This window comes from Eurypyga helias, unplaced genomic scaffold (genome assembly GCF_000690775.1).
Source record: "Eurypyga helias isolate BGI_N326 unplaced genomic scaffold, ASM69077v1 scaffold40200, whole genome shotgun sequence".
NCBI classification, from domain to species: Eukaryota; Metazoa; Chordata; class Aves; order Eurypygiformes; family Eurypygidae; genus Eurypyga; species Eurypyga helias.
The window spans coordinates 1-11752 of record NW_010227099.1 but is presented as its reverse complement, the minus strand read 5'-3'; the positions used below and the strand labels follow the sequence as shown (position 1 = coordinate 11752).

The following is an 11752-nucleotide window of genomic DNA, read 5'->3' as shown; positions in this document are numbered from 1 at the left end:
GAGTGTGATATGACAAAACAAAAATTGAGAAGTTAACTGAAACTTCCATAGTCCTCTCCTTGTCTGTTTTTAATTATTAGAATTTAGAGTCTTACAAGTAAAAGAGAGGACAAAACGCAAGGTCAAATGACACTATTTTGCAAAGTGTTAAAAGAGAAGGTAAATGGAAAACTATAGCTTCTCTGAGCAATAATATACTGGTTTATGCAAATATTCCCGTCGACATTTCATGACACGTACTGAAGTATGGTTATTGAGTTGTTTCACATGCTATAGGAAGTGCTTCATAGAATACCTGAATGTAATCTTTAGCTGCAACTGATGATAACTGAGTTCCATAAAACTAAGAAAATATATTAATGACTAATCTATGATTTTGATGTCAAACTGCAGCACGATAAGCCTAACTTCCTGTGCATACTATTTAGTGCCAAATACAGGGGTTTTTTTGTTTGTTGATTTGATAAATACATACAAGTGTATTTGCAAAAATGCACACTTTCTCAAACTTACCACTGGTGACTCTCAGCACTCCTGGAATCCAGCTGAACAGCCTTTTCAGCTTTCATCTTTCCTGTAAGTGGAATACAATACATTAAAGGATGTATCGTCGTCTTCCACGTTTTAGGCAATTCCCAAGAACGAAGCAACCTGATATACCCTAGCTGCAAAGAAGAAATTGTTGCTTCCTGTTCTTATAAACATTCAGATGGACAATGTAACACCCTGGCTTTACATCATTTACATACCCATACATACATGTATCAGTATGTGCATGTATACATGTATCTATGTGGGAGAAATTTCAGTATCTTCTCTTAAAATCTAATTCAGATGCAACTCAATCAGGGAAAGATTGGGCTGGACCACCAAAGGAGGTTGTGTTGTCTGTCAGACTGAAGACCCTTAAAAGCAGGTTAGAGAAGCACCTGCCAGAAGAACCAGCAAAGCTGATTCCTGCCTTGCACACAGGAATGAACTAGTTGAAGCTCCTTTCCAGCACAAAGACTTCCATTAAGTTCCACTTTTAACTGAATAAAGCTGACAGTAGGTGATTTGATCAAACCCATGTTCCCAGTAAGGAGTTCAGAGGAGACACTTGCTGTTTGCAACGTCTCAGCTGCAGCCAATTAAGCCACACCAACATTTTGGTACTGCAAATTAACTTCATAAAAACAAAGAACAGCATACACAGTCCTCCAACGCAGCAGAATGAAAAAACCCCACGAAACCACTGCCAGCTCCCCTGCAGTCTCAATCCCTCTGCACCACTTCCAAAAACTGAGATGAAAAAGGCTGCCGTCACCCACCACTTCACGAGAATGAGCCAAACTAGGCTGGTTACTCAACACCTACAACCCAAGTTCATTCCATCATTCTTTATCTCTCCCTGCCTTCTGCTAAGCCATTCTCTCTCATCGGCTGAGGCTCAACGTAGCCAGTGGTAAAAGCAACAGAGTTTACTGTTGTCATTCAGTTTGTGTCATATCCTCACTGCACTGCCCGATTTCCATACAAAGAAGCTACTAAAGCAAAGACAGTATCAGTTAAGTAGCTAAGACAGAGCAAGGCTTCGTGAGTATTTTGACGACAAAAGGATAAATAAGGACAAGAATGCTGGACAAGCTGAGGTTGGTTATGGAATATGTAATGACAGCACAAAGGAATGACACTGCCTTTAAGATGACAAAGTGCAGCCAAAACCACTTTGTTAGTAATGTTGTCACTGCTGATAGAACAAAAAGCAGAAAAAATGAAGTCACAAAAGGCAAAATAACCCAAACTTGGCATACATGGATAAAGCCTGAATTTGGTGCAGCAAAAAAGGGAGAGGCAATGGAGAAACAGAGAGAGAGAAGTATTCCCAGATGCAGGACTATTGTAAGAATAGAAAAGATGTAGAGTTTATCTTTTAAAGAGAAGAAGGCCCAAAACAAAGAGGGAAATGTAAACTGTTCCTCTAGCCAATATGCACCAGACAGTGAAAGAAAGGGCAATGCTTTTACAAGCAACAGAGAAAAAGTGCTGTGAAGAAGAAAATCAGAACCTTGTTGAGGTTAAGCTGTCAAGCAGGACACATGGGGAGAGATGCCTAGAAACAACATCAGTTGTCGTCACACACGACTTCTGTTTCTGGTCAATAGTTTTTCCAGATTCACAAAGTTTCATTCCACCATCACCACACAAGAGGCTGCTGATGTGCAGGAGCATTCCTTTGCCACAGGAAGGCAGAAAAATAAACCTTGAATTTGCCCTGGCATTTATTTATTCCTCTTGCTCTCCCAAAAATGTAATTAGGAAACTGTGCTGACAGCATTTGTCTGATTCTCAACAGAATACAGGATTTTAAGGCACCATCCAGAGTCAAGAGCTTTCAATTATGACCCACAATAGTTCTCCTTCACCCATTTTGGATCTCACCAGTGAGGAAAGCACAGACTGAAGCTGTATACAGTAGCAGTTTATTGCACAAAACATTATTAGAAAACAAATGCTCCCATTTACTGAACTGGAAATTGCTTGGACTGGAAAACTCAACCCAAGGTCAAAGCATGTTTCACTACATTCAGATGGCATTCTGCGCCAATGTTTTTCCCCTGCTTACCATCAGTAACATACTTCCTCTTCTCCTCAGCATCAGTAGTCATCTCAAACAGATCTCCATAAGCGCGTGCGAGTCTCCAAAGAAAGTCCACAGAGTTTTCATACTGAAAGCAGAGCACAGGTGGGTAATTAAACAGTTCAGAATGTGATTTCAAGAGTTTCCTTTCATAATGCTTAAAGCAGGGTACCTTAAATGTGGTTATTTTGCATCCTTCTATAGTACTTTTAGTTTATGTGAGAATCAGATGACCAATTTTTCATGAACAAAGGAGAATACAGCTTTTGGAAATACAGTAATCCAGTAAAGCACAACAGACCCCTGAATAGTGTGATGTGTACTTTCTTTAGGGATGCCATAAGCACCACACTCACCATTAGTATTTCATCTACCTTCCTGGAATTTCAATATGTAAATGAAAACATAATCAGATCTACCATTTGCCAGATCAGAAGAAACTGATACACTGAATTAAGCACTGCAGATCAAACCACTTTGAAATTCATCTGGAGTTACATATGTGCACAGTAAAGTCACAGGAAAAATTCACATGAAGTACACCTGAAAGACCGCAGGCTTATCGTTTCATTTCTTGAGAACACTTGGTCTGGTTACTACTTAATTCCTTAGGACTTTCTCACACAGACCATTCTAAAACCAGCAAAAGTAAGTATCATTTGCACTGAAAAAAGGCCATGATCTTTCTTTGTTGCATGCAAGAATACACACATTGAACAAAGCCTCAAAGTTACTGAGCCTGGATGGGATATAAACCGATAAAACTTCTATGCCCACTCAACATGAATCCTGAAACCACCCTGAAATAGTCATTTTTCACTGTATTTTAAAACTACAAATGAAATTTCATCTTCCATCCCAGAGTGCATTTTAATGCTTGTATTAAGGAAGTTCTCAAAATAGTACAAAGCATCAGTTAATAGCAACATAATACTGTTTACCCATTGATACCTTGTCATCTTTCTCAAGCAGCAGTCTGAAGCCCTCCCTTTTATCATCCTCTGAACCCTTGTGCAAATTGTCCACCTGCTGTAAAAGATTAAATAACTCTTCTTCTTCTGATTTCACAATGGCATTGGGTGATTTCGTACGTTCCTTTTCTTCCTCGGAGTCTCCTTCAGAATCAGTATGAGCTGTAAGATAACTAGAATCACAGAAAACAATAACCATCTTTTCTAAAAATATTGGTAAAACATTGTTAAATTTAAATGCAAAAAATTCAGAGCACAATTTCTTCCAGTTGCCCAACCTGAAAAAAGTTTCTATTCTTGATATCAAACCTATTATTATTATTACTACTACACAACCTTTTTCTTCAAAGGGACTGCACAATCATATTCCAAACATAACAGGCAAGCAATTACACTGTCCTGCTGCCTAATACTGCATTAAACAATGCAGATACATATCAGAAACACATGTATCCTTGTGTTTCAAATGCAGAACATTTTAAATTATTAACGTGTATTATGACACGCTCTGCAACCCTGAACAGGCCTCTTCAACTCTTTACCTCAATCTCCCTATTTTTTGAAATAGGAATGAGCTTACTAAACAAAACATAAGTGCTATAAGAATCACTTATTCAATGTTCTGTTAAACACTTATGAGATCTAAATACAAGCAAAATCACCACTGCTATCAATCCCTTTACTTACTTCTTCTGAGCATTCTGAAGGTCAGAATATCTGAAACTGGGAAAGAGCTTATATGAATTCATTATGCCTAGTGCACAAACACCCAGCACAAGGCAGTCAAAGACACAGAAATATATACAGAAGCCATAAATACCACGCAGAAGTAAAGAGATGGCCTTTCTGTCCGAAGTGCCGAGCATACATTAGGGCACTCCAATTTCATATAGGAGCAGCTGAATGGCATTGTTTTTAAGAAGTAGCTTTTTGCTTATGTACTACAAATGGACAGAAAAACCTGATCTTCTGCATTTCCAATTTTGAAAATACTGTTCTGATGAGAAATAATAATGTAAAAGTATTAGCTTCCAGGTTCAGCATTTTTTAAATGGTAACTATGAGCAGAAAAAGCATGAAGTGTACTATACACATTAGGAAACTGAATAAGCGAAGCAAGCAATGACAGTCAAAATATGTAAAATCTATTTTTTTCCCAGAAATATAACCAGTACAGAATGTTAGCAATATAAATGGAGGTTAATAATCGTGGCTTTTAGGTATTCTGTTTTCAATAAATTTCTTTCAGAAGCAACCAGAACTAAAACATGAGTACTTAGGGCCCGTAAATGAACAAATACAACCGCTTATCCAGCTACAGAAGTGCTAGATGTGGCATGAGTTTCACTGCAAAATTAACAATAGGGGAAATATGGGAAAGAGGAGTCCAAAACACATTTGAATAAAACAATAGATACATAAACCATGTGTATACATGTTCAAACTGAAAACCAGCGTGGAGCAGAGCAGAGATGGGAAACTTCAAAGATTCCTACAGACTTGTTTTACATAATCTTGGAGATGCTGCAGTTGATGACATAACCTACGATGTACCCCGCAGAGTATTTGTAAGTCACCAAACATTTTTTTGGTTTTCCAAAGCATCTTTAAAAACACAGCATCTTGTTCTTCCACAGTTATTGTGAAGTGGGTGCAGAGCTACATCATATAAAGGCTGCATGTGCAAGAGCACTAACTTGACCAGAAGTGCAAGGGATTTGGTGGAAGGAGGGCAGTCCTCTAGCTCCAATTCATAATCCTATGATGTGAAGTATGTTTGGAAACTACCTTTCCTCACATGGCTGGGATGACCCACACTCCCTAATTAGAAGATAAATGCACTGAGGGTTTGTGCAACTACCTGCCTAAAATAAGGGCACTAGATAATATAAAATAGCAACAACTAAGCAGCAGAGGCACTTTCAAATTTCCATACAGAACACCAACTGTAACGCTCCTTAGTTACAAGAATTTGGGCACTGCATCAAATGCTACCTAATCAGGTAGATATGAAAGTAAGGAATCAGTGTTTGGAAGTCAGTGTTGATGCGGTCATCTTTATCTTCACTGCACAAACATATGCTAAAATTTCTAAGATAACTACTGTTCCAATGTTAGAAAACAGACAAAAGTAATTATTAGAAAATGTTACTCTCGCAGCAAAAATATGAAGGTCAAGGTTGGGCTGACAAACCAATCCCCGTCACTCCAAACAAGTACAGCAGAGATTTCCAGTAGAACTGTATCAAAGCGCCATGGCCAAACATCAAATTGAGGCCAAACATCAAATTTGTATGACATCAGACAAGTCATACGAGAATATCCATTGAGAGACTCAAATGGAAAAAGTTTGAAGCAGGTCACGATCTAACAGATAATGTAAACCCGTAAGGAGCTAATTATAAAAGATCATGGAACAATGTTAAGATCAGACCATACTGCATCAAGCCTTTCCTCATCCCACCTCTCCTTCCAAAACATGATCTCCAGGACACATTTGTGCTGAGAAACAGCAGAGGACAGGTACAGGTCCTTGCTTCTCCACTCCCTCCCACCTCCACTGTCGTGGGTAATTCTCCCCTACCTCCTCTATTTATCTGCTTTACAAATCCTCAAAGATTTTAAATGTGGAGCAGACCATCTTAAACCTTGAGGAGAATGCCACAGACTTCAATTTACTTGTCAATGGCATGCTTTAAAGAAGACAAAACAATACCTACAGAAAAACCTGTGGGAAGTGAGAAGCGCAACAGCGAGTAAGCGTAAGGCAATGCCAGTAATGCCTAAGGACTGCAACAAACCACACAAACCTTGTGCCTGCTGACACAGGGGGGAAGACACTGAGCTACACTAAGGGGCAGGAGTTTCTACACAACCAAGAGAGAATAATGCCATTCTCAAACAAAAGAAACAAAATGCTAAAAATCTTGTCCAAGTTTAGTTTGAAGTGAATAGTGTTTTTCATGAGAACGCCAGAAATTAAATGTCCGATACCAAAATGCACCAGGGAATACAAACAACTGCTAATGCTCAAGACTCAGCATGATAGTTACCCCTGAGATGCCCCAGCATTCCCCTAAATTTTTCCTGTTTCCTCAGAAAAATAACTTCATAGGGCCTTCAGAGGGTCCTCTCTTCCTTGTCTCTTCTTCCTTGCCTCCAGAGCCGAAATTGCTGCCTCCCAGCATTTCCCACAGGAAAAGCACCAACATGACAGCCAAGGGCTTCGTGACTTATTTGTGATGAGTTCCCATCTCGCTTGTCACACACCCCAGGCAAACTCCTACACTGCTCAGGAATCATGGAGGTAAAATGACACCAAGGTAATTTAATCAAGTATAAAACATCAAATATCACTTCAACCATTTAGGCAAACTAGGCATAAAGGATGTTTTTCTGCTTTGCTTCTGATGACATCTGTTTCCTTACAATCCCTCTGTTCGATCCCTATCATAGCTACTAAGTTTTAGGCATGAAAACACAGCGTTAAGAAGGCAATACAGACTTCTAAAAATAAATTGCTAGGGTTTTCCTAACAACCTGGGTAAGCTGTACTTCACCAATTTGAACCAAAACCAGTTTTATTACAAGACAGGGAGCCCTTCCAGCTACTTAAGGGCAAAATAAGTATAACAGATATTACTGATATAAAACAGCGATAAGAAGAGCTTGATAACTGACTTCAACAAAGCAGCTAGCAGGCTTATACATGTACTCATTCTACAGCAGCATGTTTTGAAAAGCAACCCTATAAAGTAATCAGTACCAACACAAACAGAAGTAGAGATTCTTTTTAACATAGTTTCAAAACTCCAAGAGTCTAAGGGCTGACGACTAATACAAAAGGGAAATTAACAAAGAAGAGTCATTTTGGTTTGTTTTACAAATATTTCATATAACAGCATTGACATCTTCCATTTTACCTGATATTTTCCTGGAAGGGGTTTTATCAGATGATAAACAGAAAAGTCTTTACATATGATAAACACATTGACCAAGATTTGAGAAAATGGAAGAACTTCAAAAAAGTCTACAGTCAGTGCCAACTTGTTATTATCACCTTTATTACCAATAGATTTTATTGAAAAAACAGTGGTAAGCATGTGAGGAGCAACGATCAAACAACAGGACTCAGCTGGATCACAAAGGACTGTTCAAAGTTCAAAGAACAAATGGAAACTGTGATGGAGACTCACCACATTGGAGTTAGGCCGTTCAGTAAATCCAGGCACCAAGTACTGGATAAAAGAAAACCCTGAGCTATGTGGCAAAACATACCACTGTGGTATAAAATCACTTTGCTGGTTCAAAAACTGTGTTGGATTGCCTGGAAATTGGCAGTCACTGGGCCTAACCAGGCAGGTACCATCTGCTCACAACACAGCTTTCAGACAGATCAAGTATCAGCTGTTGTCTCCCTGCCAACTTAAAAAAACCACTAGCTGACACAAACACCACCTCATCTGCTCCAGCTAACTCAATAGAAAAGTGATTACATGTAACAGACTGATCTGGAACAAATTTGCAGTGTATGATCCAGCAGAGTGCGTATCCACCAGTAAAGGGTATGCGGCCTTCGAGGACAAGTTTGGCAAACCAGATTCTTAGGTCGACTGGGGGTTGCATCGAAAAAAAACGGGCAGCAAAAATAAATGAAGAAATGATGAGTGGTACTCAGAAGCAGGTAAGGGAAAAGTTTCTACCTGCTAAATATTTAATCTGTTTCAAGGAAAAAATATAAATAAAACATCTGCAGGAAAAGGATTTACTGCAGTGAATCTTTCTGGTGACTGATGCCACATGTAATTTGAAAAGCTTGTATGCCAGGTCAGCTGAAGGCACAACTCTGATGTCAATGGTTCATCACAGCTGTATCAGGGAGGAAACACCTTTAAACTCACGAAGAGAAGGATTAGGTGACACTCTCCATCCCAGCTGATCATCTAGACACCATATATTGTATCTGTAAATGAAGGAATGTTAGTTACAGTCTCAAATGTTGAAGATTCACTAGTAAATGATGGAAAATGAAACAAACTATTAAGAATACAATACAGAAAAGCAGACTAAACTCTTTAGCCTTCATTCAATGTCCCATCCTATCAGTGTATCTTCCATACAGGCTCTCTTATTGTGTAAAAATAGATCTCATTTACTAAAAAGCATGTAATATTCTTCCACTTACAGAAATATATAATTTTTGAAGAGCACAGCAGAAAGCTCCTCTTCCCAAGGTGTTGAATACCAACAGTGACACTGAGAATATGACCAGAGCAGATCAAAGCAGAGACCCATGTCAGCAGAGACCCATGTCAGAGACTGCCACACACAATTATTTTATTAAAAAAACAGGCAGTATTAAAAGATTTTCAAGAAGAAGTTTACAAATCTGAAAATAATGTAGTCACCCAGCACGAGTCCATAAAAGTTTGAAGATTACTTCCTCTGTCAGCATCTACCCATTTGTCAGTTAAAACCAGACTTGCTTAGCACAAGCAAAATCCTATCTTCTAGATCATGAAAATACTACTGAGGCAGTGAAACACGTTGCATGTACTTTAGCTAGAATAGAGAAAGTGGAAAAATGTTTAACCTGTAACAAAGAGGAAAAATATTTCACGTCTCTTTTCAAAAGAGATTAAAAAAAAACAGCATTGGAAATGCACATACCCAAATGATTAACACTATCTGTAACCCTGAATTATTTTCCTTCCGTATGACTGTACACAAATACTTGTCAGAGAAGGCCCCTCTTAAGGCCACATTCAAAGCTCTCACACACTCTAATCACTTGTATTGGATCATCTCATCAGCGCCTTTGTCACAGAGAAGAACCTGGACAAGTTTCCTTGGCTAGTTCTCAAACAGCAACGCATCTCTCCTGACCAGAAAAGGGGATCTTCTCAAATGTAAAGTGTGGAATAACCCCTACAGTGCATCTGTGACTCTGATTACTCATAAACTGGTACTTTTAGCCTTATCTACATCTCCAAATATTTTATGCATAACATAAAGGCCTCTGCAAACCATCTAAGAGAAAAAACAATCCGAGAAGCTAATAGAACGGAAATGTTTCTACACCGTATGAAGGAGGAATCTTTTTGAATACCCCTGACAATACTGAACACTTAAAATAAAGAACTGGTTCAGAATAGAACTGACAGGTGTCAAAATACAGTATCAAAATATAAGCCTTGTGAAGCAAGTGGGCTGGGATGTAACACAACAAGAAATTCTGCCCACAGGAACTGAAAATAAACTTGGAGAGGCTCTTAAAAATAGAATTCCAGTAATTATATGCAACATGTGGCTGTCTTCAGAACACTACAGGTAATTAATATATCTCTTTAAAGAAAGAAAGTGGTTTAAAGACAAGCCATTCACAGACGTAGTGCTGCCTACACGGGTACGTATAACACACCGAGGAGACGGTTCAAAAAACTCAGTTCCTGTAAACATACCCTTATGAAATTGCAGGTAAGTATGCGATCAGTTTATATCAAAACAAATCTGCAATTACAGCAATGTCATCACCATTTTTACACTACTACTGGAGGCTACATTAGGTAACATATGAAAAGACAAAAATAGAGTCACTCTCCTGGACTCCAGGTACACCTGATACTTCAGCATGGTCTTCAACTCAGGTGTATAAACGATCCCATTAACCACACTGGGACTACAAGATGTGATCAAAACTAGGAACTTTCTACCTTATAGAGTCAGTACCCTAAATCCCTCACGATTACTTTTTAAGCCACCAGAACACGCACACAACAGCAAGTATACACAAACATAGTGCCATTTGTGCACGTGTTGCTTTTGGACATAGCCTTCATAGCATGTAATACCTGTATGTGGAACACTGTAATAACTCATCTTTAAGGCCCATCGGAGACAATTAATGTGAAAAGCACAAGAGCATTTCTATAGTTTGTCCAAACTCTGCCACAAACACAAGACTACTTTCTTACCAGAAGCACTTTTAAAATCACACCATTATTGTGAACTTTGCCTCTCACTGCATAGCTATGTAGCAATACCTCATCAGATTGTTACCAAATGCACCCTTAAATTACGTTTGGTGCTTAGCCAACTTAAGCTGTAGTGCAGGTTTAGAGATGGTCACCCACAGTTATCTCTGATCCAATTACTAACTTGATTTTCTTTTTATTCCTGGAATAGAGAGAAATATAAAATATACATAAAACTTGAAAAGGGCTCCTGTTTACAATAAAAACTTGCACATAGGTAATGATTCAATTTGTAATGTATGCGTACAGCAGTATATACAAAATATTATTGACTCACCCTCCTTCACTTTCGGCCTCCTCAGAGCTGGTAGTTTCTGTTGCACCAGAAGTTGTCTCAGCTTTTCTCCGCTTCGTTGCTCTGTGTGATGGGCTAACTCTCTGAACACCTCCCTTCCCTTGAAGCTCATTTCGAACAAGCTCTTCAAGCTCTGGAATAGCTTCTTTCAGAAATTTCACCTCTCTCTTCAGTTCGTCCATGCTTACTAGCAAGCCATTCAATTTTTCTAGTATCTGCAGTTGCCTTCCATGTAAAACCATTATTACTTCTTGCTCATTAGGAGCTTCATTTTGCAAGCCCACAGCGTTAAGCCCATTACCTGCACCTAGGAATGCGGGTATATGCACAACTGGTTTTCGCATCTTATGGTACCAAACCAGCATCAGGCTTAGTCCAGCAGTCCCTGCCATTACGCCCAGTATCAGTCCTTTATTTTCAAAGGGAGACATTTCCACACTTTCCTAAAATTGTGAGACAACAGTAACAGTTGGAGTTAAAGATGTTTTTCCTGCTCTACCCACACGACTTACTTCGCTTTTCAGCCACAGAAGCGTAGAGCTGGAGTAACTGGCGCGTGCCGCGGACCCTAAGTTACGCGAGCAGACCTGCAGTAAAAGGCTCCGAGCTGTGACAGCGGAAACAAGACGGGTGTGGGTCGGGGAGGGGGGGCCGGGGGCACACACTACTGCACCGGCACGTGCGCAGGACCGCAGCCCTCGCTTCCAACCTACTCCGCACCTTGGGATTTATTTTGTTCCAGTGCGCGCAACTCCCACAGTCGGATGTTCCGCAAGCGCGGAGCGGCGGACCCCCAGCCGCCAGGCCGTAGGCTGCCCGCGCCGCCCCGTCC

The 11752-nt window shown here is 39.6% G+C and overlaps 1 protein-coding gene across 1 annotated transcript; it reads right to left on the bottom strand.

Moving 5' to 3' along the window:
* Positions 1–509: 509 nt before the first annotated feature.
* On the bottom strand, positions 510–11351 carry LOC104504500 (regulator of microtubule dynamics protein 2-like). The gene is made up of 4 exons (XM_010155344.1): positions 10903–11351; positions 3572–3764; positions 2606–2708; positions 510–574 (listed from the first exon to the last, which is right to left on the bottom strand). Exons 1-4 carry the CDS (start codon positions 11349–11351, stop codon positions 510–512), a joined length of 810 nt encoding a protein of 269 aa, XP_010153646.1.
* Positions 11352–11752: the final 401 nt, after the last annotated feature.